Genomic DNA, 22,070 nt, shown 5'->3' on the forward strand with positions numbered 1-22,070 from the left:
TTGACAGTAGTGCGTGAATCCAGCTTCTTTATGGGTTCAGCCTCAATCCACTTGGTGAACTTGTCGACAGCTACAAGCAAATGCGTGAATCCACTCTGGCCCGTTCGAAGAGGACCGACAATATCCAAACCCCATACAGCGAACGGCCAGACCAGTGGAATAGTCTTCAGGGCAAACGCGGGCTTATGTGACAAGTTTAAGTAAAATTGGCATCCTTAGAAGTGTTCAACAATTTCCTTAGCCATTTCATTGGCGCGCTGCCAGAAGAAACCGACTCGGTATGCTTTGACAACAATCGTTCGAGAAGACGCATGATGACCACATGTCCCCGAGTGAATTTCTTCCAGAATCAATTGACCTTCTTCAAGAGAGATGCATCGCTGAGCTACGCCAGTTACATTTTCTCTATAAAGTTGTCCATCCATCACAGTAAAGGCTTTGGACCTGCGGACGATATGTCGAGCTTCAACCTCATATTCTCGGCGTTATTGCCTCAGTATGTATGCAATATATGGCACCGTCCAATCGGGCGTAACCACCAGAATCTCCATGACCAGATCAATGACTGTTGGCACATCAACCTCAGTCGGATTGGAAGCGCTTATCGCTTGTGGGGGCTCTTGAGTGAAGGGATCTTCTTGCACCGAAGGATAATGTAGGTGTTCCAGAAACACATTGCCAGGCACAAGCCTCCGAGTGGATCCAATTTTTGCTAAGTTGTCGGTTGCTTGATTTTTTTACTCGGGGAATATGGTGGAGTTCTAAACCTTCAAACTTCTTCTCTGATTGACCACCAAATCTGAATCACCGTGTACCATCACGCACCAGACGCCGAGTGAGTTGCCATACGTAACCTGTAGAGGAGTGCCTCGTATTCAGCTTCATTATTGGAGGAATCAAAGTGAATCTGGAGGACATATCTAAGCTTGTCACCCTTTGGAGATACCAATACCACGCCGGCACTAGACCCATTCAACATCTTAGAGCCATCAAAGAACATGGTCCAGTGTGCCGAGTGAATTTGAGTTGGCTGCTGTTGTTCTATCCACTCGGCCATAAAATCAGCAAGCGCTTGAGATTTGATTGCCTTCTTTGCTTCAAACTAAATATCAAAGTATAGGAGCTCGATGGCTCATTTGGCCACTCGACCAGTTGTGTCTCGATTGTTGAGGATGTCAGACAATGGAGCATCACTGACGACTGAGACTGAGTGATCTTGAAAGTAGTGTGCCACCTTCTTTGTTGATAGATATATACCATAGAGGAGCTTCTAATATTGAGGGTACCTTTGCTTGGAAGGAGTCAACACTTCAGAGATATAGTAAACTGGACGCTGGACTTTATAAGCTTTGCCCTCTTCTTCTCGCTCGACAGTGAGAACTGTACTGACTACTTGGTTAGTAGCTACAATGTAGAGGAGCAGGGGTTCTTTGCTGTGCGGAGCAGCAAGCACCGGCTGGGTGGAAAGCAGGGATTTGAGCTCGACAAACATTGCTTCTACCTCAGGAGTCCACTTGAACGTATTGGATTTCTTCATTAGACGGTATAAAGGCAATGCCTTCTCTCCAAGGCAAGAAATAGAACTACTCAAAGCCGCCAGGCAGCCTGTGAGCTTCTGGACATCATGCACATGCTCGGGGCGTTTCATTCGGACAATGGCGCTGATCTTCTCGGGATTGACATCGATCCCTTGTTCAGAAATGAGGAAACCGAGTAACTTGTCACCAGGAACTCCAAAAGCGCACCTAGTTGGATTTAACTTGATATCATATTTCCTCAAATTGGCGAATGTTTCTGCCAAGTCAGTCAGCAGGTCGGAACCTTTGCGAGACTTGACTAGAATATCATCCATATAAGCCTCGACATTCCGACCGATTTGATCAAGTAGGCACTTCTGAATCATACACATGAAAGTAGCGCCAGGATTTTTCAGACCGAAAGGCATGGTGATATAACAGAAATACTTGAAAGGGGTGATGAAGGTTGTCTTTATTTCAACTAGTCCAAACAGACGGATCTAGTGGTAACCAGAGTATGCATCGAGAAAAGATAAATGCTCACATCCCGCAGTTGAGTTGACAATCTGATCGATGCGGGGGAGCGGAAAATGATCTTTCGGGCATGCCCGATTGATATGTTTAAAGTCAATACACATTCAGAGATACTTGTCTTTCTTGGGGACCATGACGACATCGCGAGCCACTCGGACTGGTAAACCTCGCGTATGAACTTAGCCGCCAATAGTCGAGCCACCTCCATACCAATTGCTTTCCGTTTCTCTGTCGTCGACCGATGCAAGTGCTCATTGACGGGCTTAGCTTTCGGGTTCACTCTTAGTCAGTGCTCAGCCAGTTCCCTAGGTACACCCGACATGTCAGAAGGTTTCCATGCGAAGATGTCCGAGTTACCACGGTGGAACTAGATGAGCGCGGCTTTCCATTTGTTGCCGAGTGGCGTTGAGATGTTGGTCGGGGCAGCATTATGATCTATCGGGTGAACGTTGACTTGCTTGACGTCACCCGCCAACTGAAAAGAAGACTCAAAAGCGGGCTTCTTGGAATGCAACGGGTCGGTGTGATCAGTATTCTTCCAACTCGACCACATCCATTTGCTGGTCGGCGATCTTGGAGCCTTGCTGAAGGCACTCCTCAGCCCTTTGCCGATTTCCTGTGACTGTGATCACACCCTTGGGTCCAGGCATCTTCATCTTGAGGTACACGTAACATGGGCGAGCCATGAAACGGGCATAAGTTGGATGACCAAGGATGGCATGATATGCGCTCTGGAAGTCTACAACTTCAAACGTTAACTTTTCTTTGCGAAAATTCTTGTCGGTGCTGTACACCACATCCAACGCAATCTGACCGAGTGACCTGGCCTTTTTCCCAGGGATGACTCCATGGAACTGCATGTTGCTCTCACTCAGTCGGGACATCAGAATGCCCAACCCCTTGAGGGTATCTGCGTACAAGATGTTCAATCCAATCCCGCCGTCCATGAGAACCTTGCGGAGACGAGTGCCTCCTACAACCGGATCCACCACCAGAGCTTGCCGACCGGGGGTAGTGACATGAGCAGGGTGATCTGACTGGTCAAAGGTTATGGGAGTCTGAGACCACTTGAGGTACGTGGGGGTGGTGGGAACAGCCATGTTGACCTCTGTGTTTATAACTTTCTGTCGACTTTTGCTTTCTATATCGGCAAAAATCATCAGAGTGGCATTGACCTCAGGAAAAGGTTCTTTTTCGTCATCATCTTCTTTTTTAGTAGTTTTTCCACTCGACTGTCCTTCCTTGAACTCTTGGATCAGTAACCTGCATTGTCGAGTGGTATGTTTGGGCAATATCAAATTGCCTTCCTCATCCTTCTTCATGTGGATTGCACATGACATATCTAGGACGTCCGTTCCCGACTGATTCTTTGATTTCTTGGGGGTAAATTGCCCTTCGGGCTTCCCCTTATTCTTTCCTTGCACCGCCAGAGCGGTGCCTCTGCCTGAGCAGAACCATCAGCCTTGCACTTCTGCTTCCGATTGGAATTGCCACCATCGGCGTCATTGTCGACTCCCTTTCCCTTGCCGCTGCGGAGGTGGTCCTCTTCCTCGCCATTGGCGTACCAAGTGGCAATCTCCATCATCTTGCTCAGGGACATATCCCCTGTACGACCAAACTTTAGATAAAGTTCTTTGTACCTAACACCAGCCTTGAAGGTGCAGACGGCTTGGTGCTCGGAAACATTTTCCACCGTGTGCTGGAGGGTGGTGCAACGCTGGATGTAATCCCTCAAAGTCTCACTCGGCTTCTACACACAATGTTGTAGCTCGGACAAAACAACACGATGTTTGCACGTGCCCTCGAAAGTTTTGATGAACACTCGGGCAAGGTCCTCCCAGCAATTGATGCTAGAAGGAGCCAACTGATTAAGCCACGCTCGGGCCGAACCATCCAACATCACAGACAAATGCTTCATGGCCACATTGTCATTTTCTCCACCGATATGCACTCCACTCGGTAATCGTCTAGCCATGTTTCCGGCTTTGAATCACCACTGAACTTGCTTATTCCAGCCACCAACCTGAAGTTGGGGGAATCTCAGCAGATCGAATGGCTCTGCTGAAACACTCGGGCCCACAGACAACGGTACCACTTCCACTCGGATGATCTCTATCATAACCATCCCTGTGAGCTCCGTCCCTGTCAACCCCCTTCTGCAAGAGGACGTTCCTCGCATCGAACCCAGGATCCCACTCATCGCCGGTCGGGCGCCTATCGCCATAGTGTCGGGGCACATATGAACCACTCCACGGGGGAGTAGGCCCTCGACGACTGTCGTCGTAGTGATAACGAGGAGAAAACTGATCTCGCCCCTGATCTTTGTAGTGATCCTCACGGTAACCTCCGCCCCTGCGATGCAGAGGCGACCCCGAGCTGTGAACCGACTGAACTGTGTCCGCCCTGAGTGAATTACTGTGTAACCTATTGCGCGATTGAGAAACAGCCGAATTCTGCTGTTGCGCTACGTGAAGCAATGTTCGGATCTGCTCTAAACCTCTGACAACCTCTGATTGTGACGTTTGAATGGAATCTGCAATCCTAGCGGTGGTTGCAACATTCAGAACTGGAGTACAAAATACCTCAACTTTGTTATAAGATTCACCCAGAAACAATCGTTGCAGACATCGACCGGACGCTAGAGGACGTTGGCGGGCGTGCTCACTCGACGATCCTCATATCTCGTGCCCGCCAGGGCCGTAGTCAGGCGGGCTTTGTTGTGAACCAGTCATAAGAACATCAGTCGCTGGATCGCAACTATCGCTCTCGGAAGGAACGTCAGACTGGTCTGATGCCGAGTCGAACGCGTCAGGAAGTGACTCGGCAGGCTCGATAGTCGCAATCTACGGATATGACGCTTGGCGGGACACCGCATGCCTCACCCAATGTTGGAGCCGCGAGCGACCAGATCGCTTGCGGTGACGAACAGCGGGGAGAGTGAACGAAAGCGGAGTCGACGACTGTTAAAGAAGAACACCGCAGGAGCTTGCACAGAAGTGCGTCGCCCCACGGATCGAGAGCGCCTCAATGTCGAGAGGCACTTCCTGAAGCCATGCCGAGTCGTCGGCAACGAAGGTGAGCGCACCGAGATGGATCTCGTGGCCCAGGAACAAACCTCCGCCAGAAGACATGACGAAGAAGAAAATCGCAAACTCGCCGGAAGTCGCTTAGACGCCTGCCCCACGGCGGGCGCCAACTGTCGTGGGAATGATCCTGACAGTAGAGGTAGTGGTACGTAAGGAGAGGGCGGAGTCCTAGCTACGACGAGTTTGTACACACGAATGTATGAGTTCAGGCCCCTCCCGTAGAGGTAACAACCCTACATCTTAGTGATCAGGAGCTCTTGTCGTGTGGAATGTGTGTGTTACAGGGGTGCAAACCCTTGTGCCAGAGGGGAGGGGTGGCTTATATAGAGTGTGATGTCCCTCATGAATGCTTGGCAACCAAGGGTTCGATCGTGATAATAAAGGTGAACGTTATTGATAACGTACGTAATAAATGCTACTTATGGCGACTAGTCGAACGCCCGTCTGTTGGCCTCCTGGAGTGGCTTCTGGTCTTCTATGGTCGACTGGCTTCTGGTTCTTCCGAGTGAAATGTAATTGTCGAATGGAGGGAGATACCTCCGATTGGATGTTATGTCGAGTGACACATGAGCCATGGTGATTTCAGTCGGAGTCTTTCTTGTATTCTTTAAGTCCTCCGATGTAGTGCCCTTGGTAGGACATGTAGGTCAGGCCTATGACCCTACCCTAGGACATATCCCCATCACCCACCACTGCACATTGGACAACAGCAACGCGTATTCTCAGGTATGTGAAGAATACGACCAGTCTTGGTTTAACTTTCAGAAAATCTTCATCTACTCGTATTAGTGCCTTTTCTGATGCGGATTGGGTTGGTTGTCTTGATGATAGAAGGTCTACTGATGGGTTTGCAATTTCCTATGGACCAAACTTAATTTCATGGTGTGTCAAGAAACGAGCAACTGTCTCAAGGTCAAGTAAAGAGTTAGAATATAAAAGCATTAGCAAATGCAACAGTTGAGGTGATTTGGTTATAGTCTATGTTGAAGGAACTTGGAATTCAACAAACTTTGCCTCCTTGTCTTTGGTGTGATAATTTAGGTGCTACATACTTGTCTGCTAATCCAGTATTTCATGCCAGGACTAAAGATATTAAAATAGACTTTCACTTCGTCAGAGAACAAGTTACAAACAAGCAGTTAGAAATCAGATTTATTCCCTTCAAGGATCAGCTTGCAGATGGGTTTACAAAAGCATTGCCAGCTAGAAGCTTTGAAGAGTTCAAGCGTAATCTCAACTTGCGCACATGTGATTAAGAGAGGATATTGAACGTAACATAGTGTGAAAACAGTCACGGTTGATCTCCTCCTTCTCTTTCGGTTTAACCTGGCTTGCACGCCAAGGATAGCTAGAGATATAGATAGAGTTTGTTTTAGATTAAAGTAGTTTAAGATTGTATCTCTTTTTCTGTTTCTACTCAAACCGAATATTGTAATCCTATAGAGAGGTTCTCTCCTTTTATCAATATAAACCCGCGGGCTCTCCTCTAAAAGGTTGAGACGCTTCAACCAGTTTTTCAGGTGATACTTCTATTTTGCATATCTTCTATTTCCTCCGTTCCTAAATATAAGTCTTTCTAGAGGTTTCACTAATGGATTACATACGGATGTATATAGACATATTTTAGAGTATAGATTCACTCATTTTGTTTCGTATATAGACATCTTATGAAATATCTTAAAAGACTTATATTTAGGTACGGAGGGAGTAGATCGCATACAAGGATTGTATTTTTGTTGTTGTTGGAAGCACTATATCATAAGTAGATTTTATTCATCATTATAATCCTACGAACCAGACAAAAGACATCTCGCCGTCGCCGAAGAGCGCCCCGCCGTGCGAATGCCAGCTCCGCCGCCTTCACTCTCATCGCTATGCCGCCGCCTGTGCTTCTTCCTGACCATCCTCTTCCTGCTGTCCTCCGCGCGCAGGTGCGCTTCTTTTGCTGCCCCCATCCGCCGCTCTACCTGGTACTGTGCGTGTGCCAACACCTCCCCCGTGTGTTCCCTCGCAGCAGCCTGGAGGATGCCAGGGCCCTTAGCGTCGGCGATGAGCTGGTGGGCGAGACCATTCCGCTTCGCTACGGCCGGAGGCTCTACAGACTCGCCGGGCTACGGCCGCCCGCGTGGTACGAAATCAAGATCTCCTACCCGACCTCCGTATGACCTGCCCCTTCCCATCGACTGAAAAGAAAGAAGATAAGAAACCTTTTTCACCAGTCAATTGCAGCTTCTGGCTGCTGAAGTCTTTGCTTGTGTTTACAGATACCGTCCAGCTTCTCGATTCGCCTCGTGAACGATCCTAATGCCGTTGAGGATTTGGGGAGTAAGAACAGGAGGTTGCTCAACACGGAGAAGATACTTTTCAAGGCTGAGAGCACCAGGCCGGTTGGTATTCAGGAGTAACTCTTTAACTAGATTAGTTGTTTGGCTGCAACGGTGATTTTACAATGGCTGTTTGTGATCGGATTTAGGTTTATGTTCTTGTCATGGTGGAGCCTGAGGGCGTGGTTGCAAAGCCAAATGTGCCAGAGAGAGAGCTTGCCCTGTTCAACATTGGTATGCTAGTGCTGTTTAATTACAGTTCATTTTCCCTAGTGATATTCAGAACTGAATAGCCATTGGTGTGCTAATAGTAGTGTTTATATATGTTTCCTGTTTCCACTGATATTCATTCATATCTGATTAGTCTAATTAGGACAGAAATTTTAGTAACTGTAGTGACCATGCTGAGCAAGCTTACCATTAGGTTGGTCTGATATGTTGGTCATTTTTATGCAATCCCATAGAATGAATCTTAGTTTTCACCTTTCAGCAACATCATTTATTTGAATTTTTGGCTGACCCTAATCGTTTCGTTGCTCAATATTTGTTTCCCAGTTTAACTAGGAAGAAAAGGTCAATCCTAACAGGCTTGATAAGTGCTTGAAATTTGGATAGCATCCTTTCACACAACAAAATAACTTACCGATTTCAAGCACTGTCGAGGAAAATCAAAGCGTTGTTCGCTAACATAATAGGTTAACATTTGCTATGCGATCCTCCTTTTTTGTACTATTCACATTTTCCTTCATATGCAATATGTGTATCCTTTGTGCGCTTTGCATGATTAGTACTCCCTCTGTTCCTAAATACTCCCTCCGTTCCTAAATATAAGACCTTTTAGAGATTCCACTAGAAGACTACATACGGAGCAAAATGAGTGAATATACACTCTAAAATATGTCTATGTACATCCGTATGTAATTCATAGTGCAATCTCTAAAAGGTCTTATATTTAGGAACGGAGGGAGTATAAGTCTTTTTAGATGTTTCATTAGAAAACTACATACGGATGTATATAAACATACTTTAAAGTGTACATTCACTCATTTTATTTCGTATGTAGTCCACTAGTGAAATCTCTTAAAAGACTTATATTTAGGAACGGAGGGAGTATCTTCTAGTCATGAACTATAAGAAAATATTTGTTTGACTGCTGGTACTGATCTATTGAATCTTATTGCGTATAATTTGCACTGGTACAAATAATTTTGAATAAATTTCTGCTACATCGGCGAGCAATCATAATCAATGATTTTGCTCCATTTCATTATAACAAAGAAAAAGGATGGCTGGACATCTCTTCATTTAGAGAATGATAGGTCACTGGCTTTAATCGATAAAAATTCGAGAGTGGTCTTGAGAAGTTGGCCCTGGTAGAGATCTTGGGTTTATACATTATGAATTCCGACAGAAGCAATATTCAGTTGGAAATATCGAAAACGTGCTCTTGCACATTGGTTCTATACACAGACCTTGGAATCTTAGATTTAGGTTCATTATTCTTTGTTTTCTTACTGGCGATCATAATTTTTATACAGGTAAGCTTGGTTACTCCAAGGACATGTGTATTAGCATAAATGAGTAGGTGCAGTGGTACTGTACACATAAGCAACAATAACTTTAAGTAGTAAGTTTCTGTATTCACAAAGCAGAAATGTGCAGCTTATTTACTTCGAGACCATCTGATGACATCAATAGGTAGGCCCAAACCTGTCTGGTAAACTGTGGCTTGCGCATACCCAGAGGTTTCTATTATAAATCATTCACCATCGTCATCATGAAAGGAATTTAGAAAATTGCATCGCAGGAGCTTCACTGAAATTATTCCAGTCATTCTTTTTGAATTTGTCAAATTATTTAGATATGGTTATCCATTTCTTTGCTCCTGGCTATCATTGCCTGGCCCTTGTATAGATTAGATGATAGTTTGATGCAAGCACCTAAACAGCATGTCTAATACAATATTTGCTTTGTGATCTCCATTGCTGTGCAGTTTGCGACGAACTTTTGCTCGGGATCCCACATTTTGCCTGGTGGGTGGGAACTGCAGCATTAATTTGCATTGTGCTGGCATCAATAGCACCATATTTCCTCCCGCTGCACAAGCTACTTAACTACGAAGCTGCAGAGTTGAGCAGCGTTGATGCAGCTAAGCTTTCGTGATAAGGCTGAAACATGACCTATGAATGTTCAGTTTTGCGTAGCAGGCTAGTAGTATACATCGGTACATGTATCTTGTTCTTTCTTCTTTCTATATTTTGTTTTCTGTTAGTTCGCAGCTGTACACAAATCTGACGATGACTGCACCCTATAGTTCAGCACTAGATTTTTTTGTGTGTGGCTATTTTAGATATCTACCACTCCATGCGGCAAAACCCCAAATTTCCCATGAATTTTAGATGTCATTTTTCCATCTTCATTTTATTATCGTGACATTCATAATCAAGACATCATCATGATTGAAGATCTCTTTGGAGGGAACCTTATTTGAAGATCTTTGAATTTTAAGCCCTAATGATCTGGAAACGTGATTTGACGCTACAAGTTTCGAGTACTCTTATATCTTTTCAGCCATACTTTCCTGCACTTTAGAGCCTCTTACTCTACCATGTCATTAAACACATTTTCATTGCTAAACTTTGCCATACAAGCTTGACTGATGTCTGCCTGTCTATGGCTATTGTTGGTTTCATTGCCAGAACTATAGCATGCCACACTTTCTTAAGTCTGCTTCACATGCCGTAGACTCAAACCGTGCCACGGTTAGAGCAACTCCAAGCACGTGCGATCCAAATGGACACATGTTTTGTCCTTGTTTTATTAGACGATGGACATCCATGTTCGGTTTTGGAAATGAGTTGGCACTTGCGCTCATAGCTGCCATGATTCATTTTTAGGTGGCACGAAAAAAAATATACCATAAATATTTTGAAAACAAAAAACTTTAATTAAGCATTAATGCTGGCCTCAAAGGCTTGCGAGAGTCCACGGGTCCACTTTGCATTAAATAAAAACATTAAATTAAACATAAAAACTAGGAGGTGCGTGCCCTAGGCTTCCTTCTTGTCATCATCAGGGCCGTGAGGTCGACGAGCGTCGGCGTCGGGCCAGTCCAGGGGAACGCCGTCTCCCAAGCTGCAGCGACGTCGTCCGTCGGTGGCTGCACAACTAGGTTGGGCCGCCGTCTCCCAAGCTGCAGCGACGTCGTCCGTCGGTGGCTGCACAACTAGGTTGGGCCGCGACACAACGCTCCTCCTCCTTTGCCTTGGCATTGCGCTCCAATTGCTCGAGCCGCTGGCCCTCGAGGCGCTCCTCCACAGCAGCGCTCCTCCACCAGCTGTCGTTGTCGTCAATTCTCCATGTAGATCTGCTTCTGCGTCGGCGTCATCCCCAAACACTTTGCACTAAATAAAACATTAAATTAAACATAAAAACTAGGAAGTGCGTGCCCTAGGCGTCCTTCTCGTCGTCGTCGGGGCCGGTGAGGTCGACGAGCGTCGGTGCCGGGCCAGCCCAGGGGAACACCGTCTCCCAGGCTACAACGACGCCGTTTGTCGGTGGCTGCACCACCGCTGGCTAGGCCACGACACGACGCTTCTCCTCCTTCGCCTTGGCATTGCGCTTCAATTGCTCGAGCAGCTGGCCCTCGAGGCGCTCCTCCGCCAGCCGTCGTTGCCGCCAATTCTCCAGGTAGATCTGCTTCTGCGTCGGCGTCATCCCCAACCAGACGGGTGGCGCACTCACCCACTCGCGCACTACCCTGTCCCATGTGTAGCTCTCGGTCTTGAGGGCGGTCGTTGACGCGTGGGTCCACCGTCGGCTGTCATCATTAATAAAGACGCGAGCGATAGTTGACCGGCCATCATGTGAGGATGGGGCAGACACCGAAAGGACGCGGTCCATCCGCTTGGCATCCGCGCTGACACATTTCAGACCCAAATTTAGGCTGAAAATAGATCCACGCGGACGAGAACCGGATGTGTTTTGGGAATGAGTTACACGTTGGGACATCGAGAACCGGATGTGTTTTGGGAATGAGTTACACGTTGGGACATCATTTTTGTCCACAACGACCGAAACAAAGGGCGACAAAGGAAATGGATCGTCCAGTTGGAGTTGCTCTAAGAGCAGTCCTCGGCCCCGTCAGCTCCGGCAGAGCACTCCTCGGTCCCGTCCTTGTCACATGGGACGTCGTCGTTGGCCCGGAAGCCACCGCGGCACGTCCGACAACTCTCTAGCTCCGCATTGCGCTGGATGTGTTCGACACATTGTCTGACTGGATTTTTTGTGATTTTTTTGGGAAATCGATGGATTTCGATGCTTCGTTCGGCGAGAAGTATGGACTGATGGAGCTTGATCAAATGATTGAAGATCAATTCTTGGATTCGTTGGATTCAGGCGAAGAACTAAACATGATCATGCTTATGAGCATGCAAGAGGAAATGGACAGTCAAGTGGAGCATATTCTCAATTTCAAGGGCTCAATCAAAGGGAGAAGAGTGATCAATCGGGATAGAGTATCCAGAGCAAAGCTACTGCAGAAGGACTACTTTGCTCTGAACCTAATTTTCCCGGATGATCCATGGTTTCGACGACGTTTTCGCACGCGAAAAACCATTGTTTTTGCGCATTATGGACGGAGTGGATGCACACGATGACTACTTCAAACTCACACGGATTGTTGCGGTCAACTCTCTTTCTGTGACAAGCAGAAGTGCACGGCTGCTCTGAGAATGCTTGCACTTGGTACTGTTGCGGATGCTGTTGGTGAGATGGTCGGGATGGGGGAGTGCACATGCGTGAAGACTATTATCAAGTTTGCCCGTGTTGTGATCGAGGTGTTTGGAGCAGAGTATATGAGAGAACCAAATGCACAAGACACAGAGAAGTTGTTGGCTATTGGAGAGGCCATAGGCTTTCAGGAATGCTCGTATCAATTGATTGCATGCATTGGTGGTGGAAGAACTGCCCCAAAGGTTTGCGACGAATGTATCAAGGTCACACTAGAGAGGCCACCATCATACTAGAAACAGTGGCATCGCATGACTTATGAATTTGGCATGCTTTCTTTGGATTGTGAGGTTCTCACAACAACATCAACGTGCTTCAACGATCTCCGATATTCAGGAGGCTTTGCAATGGGGAATCACCATCGTGCAACTATACTGTCAACGATCGAGACTACAACATGGGCACTATCTTGCAGATGGCATCTATCCTCAGCGGGTTGTGTTTGTAAAGACCGTATCCGAACCACATGGCAACAAACAAAAACACTTCACATCAATGCAGAAAGCATCTAGGAAGGATGTGAAGAGGGCATTCGGAGTGCTTCAAGCTCGTTGGAAAATTGTTCGTGGGGCTACAATGATGTGAGAATCAGAAATTTTGTGGGAGCTCATGACATGTTGTGTTATTTTATACAATATGATTTTCGAGGATGAGGGTGATGGTGTAACCCAAACCAATGATTTTGAAGCACCTGAAGGACAAGTTGAAATCTCGAAAGATCAAGATGTAGTTCAGCTTATGAACTTTTTGCACATGCATCAAAATCTTGGACATCATGAGGTGCACGCACAACTACTCAATGATTTGGTTGAGCATATATGAACTCACAATGAAAACCAAAGAGCAAATGATTGATTGTGCACTTTAAACAAATTTTATGTAAACACTATTTATGTTCGATACCAATATTTATTATTCAGGTGTGGAAATGATTTGCGTGATCGATGTGCATAGTTTTACATGGATTTGAGAGTTTTCATATGAGATATGTGAATATGGAAGCGGAATCTGAGAGATAGTCCGAATATGTTCGTAGGCGCCTATCCAGTCTGGCTGATTGGCGTGATTGACGTGCATAGTATTACATGGATTTGAGAGTTTTGATATGAGATATGTAAATATGGGAGCGGAATTTGAGAGATAGTCCGAATATGTTCCCAGGCGCCTGTCCAGTTCGGCTATATAGATGCTCTAAGAGCAAGTACAATAGAGCTGAGTCAGCTGGCTATAAGGAGTAAACTAATTTTTTTTGTTTAGTTAGAGGAAAGAGAGGAGGAGAGAGAAGGTAAGCGGGCTCTTAGCTAAGAGCCAGTTCTAGCACGTGTTTCTAGACATTTTGTGAGTATGAAAGGTGGACTATATAATAAAAAAGTAGTACACTTTTACAATAAACTATTGTACATGTTGGTTATAAGATGGGCTATAGATGACATGACAATAACTTATAGCCAGCAACTGGCTATACTATTGTACTTGCTCTAATAGAGTTTTTAGATTTAGGAGAAAACTTTAGCGCGTAATTGAGAATTGCGCGCTCCATTCAGCGGGCGCTTCACCAATGGCGCATTGCTGGCGCAGCATGTGTGCAGTCCCCGTTCGGGGATGGTGATGTGACGTAGCTTCCTAGTTTCACTTGACCCCCATCTCGCCTTTATTCCATGTGTCTTTATTTTCCTCTGTTTTTTACGAGGGCCTTTTCCCCTATTGCTCATATGTATTCTCTCTGTATCATAATACTTATAATTAGGGATATTTGTATTAGCGTTCCTCAACAACAAATATTTAGATTCAGAGGAAGTATGATCTGTTGGTTCTTAAAAAGAAAGTTTTTTTTTCATTCTGAAAAATGAGACTCTTCCTAGTTTCCAATTCCTCGAGGCTGCAACGGTGAATTCCATTGGAAAAAGGGGCATGAGATTGTAAATTTCATCAATATGAGAGATGCCTCTCTTTATTAAGGGTCACAAAATATCCCACATTATTCTGGATCGTCCCTTAGGGTATCTCCAAAGCAGATCCTCAATCACCCCGCAAACATTCAAATCACGTAGTTTGGATGTAGTTTACCATCCAGCATAGTCTCGGGACGTCCGTTCTCCCCCAAATTGGAGGCAGACTAGGGAGACTAGCGTGAGTCCGGAATGCCGCCACGTAGGAGTCCAACACCCCCAGTGTCGGGGTATTTTCGGGTCAGATGCCATGGGGTGGCTTAACTCGTGGTTTGAGGCCGATGGACGCCGACGACGTCTGGGAACGAGTTTAGGCGCAACACACATGACGTCAGTTTACCCAGGTTTAGGACCTTCCGATGAGGTAAAACCCCTAGTCCTGCTTGTGTGTCTATATGGAAATCACAGTACAAATGATGCTCCTGGAGCTGTTTGGGAGGAGGGAGATGGAGCACTCGCTGCCTCTCTCCTTGCCTTGGTTGCGTGGTGGTATGTATGAAACTAAAGAGGGCCTGTCTCTCTATGCTTCTCCACGTGTTGAACCTCGGTGGGCAGGGGTCAGTCTTTATAGTGCAGCCGAGGGGTACAATGGTAAAAGCAGGTCTGGAGGTCGGGACCGTCTGCCAGTCTCTCTGGCTGGCTGCGGGGCCCACCGGCTATCTAGTCTTTATTGTGGGGCCCGTCGGTCGTGTGTTGTTGGGGAACATAGTATGGGAAACAAAAAATTCCTACGCACACGCAATACCTATCATGGTGATGATCATCTACGAGAGGGGAGATCGGATCCACATACCCTTGTAGATCGCTAAGCGGGAAGCGTTAAGAAATGCGGTGGATGTAGTCGAACGTCTTCGCGATCCAAATCGCAGCCGTCCCACGATCCGTCCCTATCTAGCGCCGAACAGATGGCACCTCCGTGTTAAGCACACACACAACTCGATGACGATCTTCGCCTTCTTGATCTAGCAAGAGGGGGCGGAGAGGTAGATGAGTTCTCCGGCAGCGCGACGACGTAACGACGATGGTGGTGGAACTATTCCGGTAGGGCTTCGCCTAAGCACCGCCGAACTAGACTAGAGGAAGAACTACGATCTAGAGGATGAGGTAGCACGTGGCTAATTTCTGTGTGTTCAAAACCCCTCAATACCTCTATTATATATAGGAGGAGAGGAGGGAGGCCGGCGCCCTGGGGTTTCCCCTTTGGGGTGGCCGAAGTGGGGTGGAGAGGGAGTTGGACTCCAATCCTACTCCTAGTTGGATTCCTCCCCCACTTGGAAACCCTTCCACCTTTTGGCTTTTTGCCTTATCTCTCCACTCCATCCACATGGGCCCTTAGGGGAGGCTTCGGCCATCCCACTAGGAGCTGGTTTGCCTCCTCTCTTGGTCCATGAAGCCCTTAGGTCGTTACACTCCTCCCGGTGGTCCCCCGGTACCCTCCCGACACTCCTGGTACACTATCGATGAGCCAGAAACTTTTCTGGTGACCAAAACAGGACTTTCTATATATCAATCTTTACCTCCGGACCATTCCGGAGCTCCTTGTGACATCCAGGATCTCATCCAGGACTCCGGACAACCTTCGGTCACCAGCACCTATAACTCAACTATACCAAAACATCACCGAACCTTAAGTGTGCAGAGCCCGCACGTTCGAGAACTATGCAGACATGACCTGAGACATTCTCCGGTCAATAACCAATAGCGGGACCTGGAATGCCCATTTTGGATCCTACATATTCTACGAAGATCTTATTGGTTTAACCTCTATGTCAAGGATTTAGTTAATCCAGTATATCATTCCCTTTGTCCTTCGGTATGTTACTTCCCCGAGATTCGATCATCGGTATCCCAATACCTATTTCAATCTCGTTACCGGCAAGTCTCTTTACTCGTTCCGTAATACAAGATACCGTGGCTAACCCTTTGGTCACATTGCTTGCAAGGCTTGTTTGTAATGTTGTATTACCGAGTGGGCCTTGAGACACCTCTCTGTTAGAGCATATTTCTCCATATGTGGTTTTGGTAATTGATGACAATTCCTATGGACTAATGGTTGCCTTAAGTTATATTTATAGGATTTGTCCATAGGCACTTCTTGAAGTCCATCTGTTGGGTTCAAGGAGTTTATATGATGACCAAGATGGTATTCAAGGTATTATCCAAAGAATGGTCATAGAGACACAAGGTTGATCAAGATCGTCAAACAAAGAGTAAATTGTAACGCCCCGACACACCCGCCGGCGGTAGTTACTCCTGGCGGGATCTAGACTGGCCCCACATATCAATACTAGTATTTTCTGCGTATTTTGTCCTCACTCATGCGCACCCCGGATCAACTTCCCGGTCGGTCACCCATCCTAGAACTACTCCAAGCCAAGCACGCTTAACCTGGGAGTCCTGTTTGAATGGGCTCCCGAAAAAGAAGGAATTCCTTATTTATATGAGTAGTCTATCATCCCTAATAAGCCAGGCTATCACATACACCACCACTCAGAGGAACCGACATCCTCGTCGGGCCACATGAGCGTTCCCTCTTGGTACAAACGTCTGTGCATCCAGTCCAGTACATGTACCATGCCGTGTGCCACGACGGGTCACAAACGTCATGAACAACATGACCGCACACCTATCCGCAAACATCCGTGTAACCGCGAGGGTCGGCTCTGATACCAACTTGTAACACCCCGGACACACCCGCCGGCGGTCGTTACTCCTGGCGGGATCTAGACGGGCCCCACGTATCAATACTAGTCTTTTCTGCGCACTTTGTCCTCACTCATGCGCACCCGGGATCAACTTCCCGGTCGGTCACCCATCCTAGAACTACTCCAAGCCAAGCACGCTTAACATGGGAGTTCTGTTTGAATGGGCTCCCGGAAAAGAAGGAATTCCTTATTTATATGAGTAGTCTATCATCCCTAATAAGCCAGGCTATCACATAAATCAAGATGATCAACACACAAAGCGTACAAGATGTACCGAGAGGGATCAAGTGATCCCATGGTATGGTAAGCATTGTCAATTACGTGTTTGTGTACTAACCCATGGTCTTCGTGAGAGTTCTATGTGGGGGTGATAACCCACAAGTATAGGGGATCACAATAGTTTTCGAGGGTAGAGTATTCAACACAAATTTATTGATTCGACTCAAGGGGAAGCCAAAGAATATTCTCAAGTATTAGGAGTTGAGTTGTCAATTCAACCACACCTGAAAGACTTAGTATCTGCAACAAAGTATCAGTAGCAAGGTAGTGTGATAGCAATAGTAGCAACAATAACCAGTAGCAGCAAGGTGACAGCAGTAGCAGCAAAGTAACAGCAGAAGCAACAGAGTAACAGTAGCAGAAGTGACAACAGTAGCGGCAAAGTAACGTAGCAAGGACCAGTAGGAAAAACTCGTAGGCATTGGATCGGTGATGGATGATTATGCCGGATGCTATTCATCATGCAACAGTTATAACATGGAGAGATATGTAACTAGCTCCAGTTCGTCAATGTAATGTAGGCATGTATTCCGTATGTAGTCATACGTGCTTAGGGAAAAGAACTTGCATGACATCTATTGTCCATCCCTCCCGTGGCAGCGGGGTCCTAATGGAAACTACGGGATATTAAGGTTCTCCTTTTAATAAAGAACCGGACCAACGCATTAACACTTGGTGAATACATGAACTCCTCATACTATGGTCATCTCCGGGAGTAGTTCCGGCTATTATCACTCCGGGGTTGCCGGGTCATAACACATAGTAGGTGACTACAACTTGCAAGATAAGATCAAGAACACACATATATTAGCGACAACATAATAGGTTCAGATCTGAAATCATGGCACTCGGGCCCTAGTGACAAGCATTAAGCATGGCAAAGTAGTAGCAACATCAATCTCAGAACATAGTGGATACTAGGGATCAATCCCCATCAAAACTAACTCGATTACATGATAGATCTCATCCAACCCATCACCGTTCAGCAAGCATACGATGAGATTACTCATGAACAGTGAAGAGAATCATGGGATTGGCGATGAAGGAAGGTTGGTGATGACGATGGCGACGATCTCCCCGCTCCGAAGCGCAGAACGGACTCCAGATCTGCTCTCGAGAGGAAGAACAGGAGGTGGCGGCGCCTCCGTATCGTAAAACGCGATGAACTCTTCTCCTTGATTTTTTTTCCGGACGAAAGGGACTAAATAGACCTGAGATTGGAGGCGGTGGAGCAACATGGGCCCCACAAGCCTGCCAGACGCGGCCAGGGGGGGCCGCGCCTGGTGGGCTTGTGGGCTCCACGCTCCACTTCCTCCGTTGAATCTTGCGCCAGTATTTTTTATATATTCCACAAAAATTCTCCGTAAATTTCCAGGTCATTCCGAGAACTTTTATTTCTGCGGAAAAACAACACCATGGAAATTCTGCTGAAAACAACGTTAGTCCGGGTTAGTTCCATTCAAATCATGCAAATTACAGTCCAAAACAAGGGCAAAAGAGTTTGGAAAAGTAGATACGACGGAGACGTATCAACTCCCCCAAGCTTAAAACCTTGCTTGTCCTCAAGCAATTCAGTTGAAAAACTGAAAGAGACAAAATAAAAACTTTTACGAACTCTGTTTGATCTTGCTGTTGCAACTATGTCTAACTCATATCCAGAGTTTTAGCAAGATCACAAGCTAACCACAAAAGCAAATGACATCTAGGTCTCACGGTAAACTCATATCAATGGCATAATCAACTAGCGAGCAAATAATAATAAGTTTCAAACGTCAACACTTCAATCAAAACAATCATGAAGCAGTGCGAACAGATGGTATCTCGCTAGCTCTTTGTGAGACCGCAAAACATAAATGCAGAGCACCTTCAAAGACCAAGGGCTGACTAAACATTGTAATTCATGGCAAAGAAGATCCAGTCACAGTCATACTCAATCACAGTTAAAAGCAAAGCATAAAAATGACAGAGGTGCTCTCTAATTGGTGCTTTTATAAGAAGAGGATGACTCAACAGGAACATAAATAGACAAGCCCTTCGTAGAGGGAAGCATTGATTTGCAGAGGTGCCAGAGCTCAAGCTTTGAAAATAGAGATAATAATTTTGGGTGGCATGCTTTCATTGTCAACGCAATGACCAAGGGTTTTCACCATCTTCCACGCTACACATGCTATAGGTGGTTCCCAAACAGAAAAGTAAAGTTTTGACTCCCCCACCACCGATCAATCACACTCCACGACTAGCTGAATACTCGGGTGCCGTCCATACCAACATCAATCCAGGGGGAGGTTTGTTTGCAATTATCTTTTCGATTTGACCACGGAACTGGGCATTCCAATTACCGGCCCCTTTCTCGTGAATGATAGTGAATAAACACATATCGAGGATAACACGCCTAGCATGGAAGATACTGATAGCCCCCTGTCACCACATGAGCGGTCCGGGCATGCAAAACAGATTATTTCTTGAAGGTTTAGAGAGTGGCACATGCAAATTTACTTGGAACGGCAGGTAGATACCGCATATAGGTAGGTATGGTGGACTCATATGGAACAACTCTGGTTTTATGGAAGTGGATGCACAAGAAGTATTCCCGCTTAGTACAAGTGAAGGCTAGCAAAAGACTGGGAAGCGACCAACTAGAGAGCGACAACAGTCATCAAAATGCATTGAGATTAACCAACAATGAGTGCAAGCATAAGTAGGACATAAATCACCATGAACATGAATATCATAAAGGCTATGTTGATTTTGTTTCAACTACATGCGTGAACATGCGCCAAGTTAAGCCACTTGAATCATTCAAAGGAGGATACCATCCTATCATACTACATCATAGTCATCTCAAAATTCATGTTGGCACCCAAGACAAACCATTATAAGCTCCTAACTAATTAAGCATGGCATCAGAAACTATGATCTCTAAGTTGTCATTGCAAACATGTTTCTCTCACAACAAAGCTGAATCAGGAACGATGAGCTAGTCATATTTACAAAAACAAAATAGGTCGAGTTCATACCAGCTTTTCCAGGCTCAGTCACTTCATCATATATCATCATTATTGCCTTTCACTTGCACGACCGAATGATGTGAACAATAATAAGAGTGCTCGTGCATTGGACTAAGATGGAATCTGCAGGCAAACACAAAGGAGAAGACAAAGTAATATGGCTCTATAACAGATAAACAGATATGCATGCGAGAGCCACTAAACATTATAACCATGGTCTTCTACCTTGACCCAAAGAAAAAGAAAACTATTTACACGGGAAAGCTCCCAACAAGCAAAAGAAGAAGAAGAAGAAAATCTTTTTGGGTTTTTCTCAAACTAGACAAACACACGAAAAGAAAATGAGAAAAGAGAAAATAAACTAGCATGGATGATACAGTGGTAAAATGTGAACACCGACTAACAAAGTGAAAGCGTAAGCAAGAATATAAAGTCGATGAGAAACACGTACTCCCCCAAGCTTAGGCTTTTGGATTAAGTTGGTCTACTCCCATGGATGGTCCGGGCGATACCCAAAATCATAATGGGGGTTGTACGGGAGCGCTGCAGCCACCGCCTGAATAGCTGCCTCACGGAGACGAGCAGCCATTGCCTCCCTCTCATACTCTTCTGCCTCTCCTCTGGTTATGTAATATCTCCGTTTTACCTGAAAGTCAAAGAAGGCAGGAGCAGGAAGGGTAATATGGAAAACACGCTGCCGGTTAAATATTAACCGGTATAGGAGGGATTCATCATCCCTCTCAAGGAACTGATAGCGTGTCAAAGCGGTGCGATCAAGGAAAGTTGTATGGAGCGGGGGATCTCCTTCATGGATGGGTACTCCAAGAAAATTTGCTATGCGAGTGGCATAGATCCCACCAAAGAAATCCCCTTCATTAGCATTATTATTCAACCTCCTTGCTATTATAGCTCCCATGTTGAAACTTCTATCACCCGTTACTTCGCTCTTAAGAATACTAAGGTCGGGTGCGGAGAGGTGAAAATGCTCAATCTTGCCATTAATGCATCTGCCTATGAAGAGGGCAAAATAATGCAAGGCAGGAAAATGAATGCTCCCCATGGTAGCCTGTGTAATACGTCTAGTTTCTCCAACAGTTATACCAGAGAAAAAATCTCTAACCGAAGATTTAGGAGGATCATTGAGACTACCCCAAATAGGTATCTTGCAAATTCTATTGAAATCCTCTAAATCCATGGTATACGATTTGTCATAGAGATCAAACAGTACAGATGTATCACGACCAACTGAAAATTTGAATCTACAAACAAAAGAGGCAGTGAGAGCAACATATTGTTCACATTTATCGGAGATGAATTCTTCGAGTCCGACGTTGTGAACAAGTGTATCAAACTCGTCTTTGAAACCTGCCTCAATCATGAATTCATCATAAGGCCATTCACATGGTTGTACTTGTGCGTTCCTCGGTTGGTAAGGATCGAGCTCCCGAATCGCAAGACGGGGACCTCTCTTGCTTGAGGAACCACCATGATAGTTTCTCCTGAACATCTTCCTTTTCTGAAATTTTCAGTGACCATAAGGAAAAGTGAACAAGGCTCAATGAAACTCGTAGCAACTACTCCCTCAAGTGCCTAGAGGCCATATTACACATCAAAACTACTTGGGTCCAGCTAAAATTAGCATGCAAAGCTCAAGAACAGGGTCACCAAGGCAACAAAAATACGCGAAGTATAAGGCACTAGAGCAAAAACTAATTGGACCAATGGAGGAGTCACTTACCAAGGAGCAATTTCCCCAAAACAGCTTGGTGAATGGTGCTTTGCACAAGGAGATCGAAAATCCCAGCAAGAAGAGCAAGAACACGGGTTTGAGCTGCGAAACGATTTTTTCTGGAGGTAGGAGATGCAGATGGGAGCTA

At 45.8% G+C, this 22,070-nt stretch overlaps 1 protein-coding gene across 2 annotated transcripts; it reads left to right on the forward strand.

Annotated features, from left to right (window-relative positions):
- Positions 1 to 6,908: 6,908 nt before the first annotated feature.
- LOC123404153 lies at positions 6,909 to 9,976 on the forward strand. Of its 2 annotated transcripts, none has more exons than XM_045098072.1 (5): positions 6,909 to 7,068; positions 7,152 to 7,296; positions 7,402 to 7,524; positions 7,611 to 7,695; positions 9,455 to 9,976. In XM_045098072.1, exons 1-5 carry the CDS (start codon positions 6,980 to 6,982, stop codon positions 9,622 to 9,624), a joined length of 612 nt encoding a protein of 203 aa, XP_044954007.1. In that variant the 5' UTR covers positions 6,909 to 6,979; the 3' UTR covers positions 9,625 to 9,976. The 2 variants fall into 2 exon arrangements, with proteins under 2 accessions (XP_044954007.1, XP_044954008.1); XM_045098073.1 differs by having other exon boundaries at positions 7,155 to 7,296.
- The last annotated feature ends 12,094 nt before the right edge of the window (positions 9,977 to 22,070 follow it).

This window comes from Hordeum vulgare, chromosome 6H (genome assembly GCF_904849725.1).
Source record: "Hordeum vulgare subsp. vulgare chromosome 6H, MorexV3_pseudomolecules_assembly, whole genome shotgun sequence".
NCBI lineage: Eukaryota > Viridiplantae > Streptophyta > Magnoliopsida > Poales > Poaceae > Hordeum > Hordeum vulgare.

Excerpts from the sequence above, each read along its gene's own strand:
- LOC123404153 (XM_045098072.1), top strand. The coding sequence starts at position 6,980 with ATGCCAGCTCCGCCGCCTTCACTCTCATCGCTATGCCGCCGCCTGTGC. Across the intron at positions 7,297-7,401 it reads AGATCTCCTACCCGACCTCC|ATACCGTCCAGCTTCTCGAT; the intron begins GTATGACCTGCC and ends TTGTGTTTACAG. Across the intron at positions 7,525-7,610 it reads AGGCTGAGAGCACCAGGCCG|GTTTATGTTCTTGTCATGGT; the intron begins GTTGGTATTCAG and ends GATCGGATTTAG.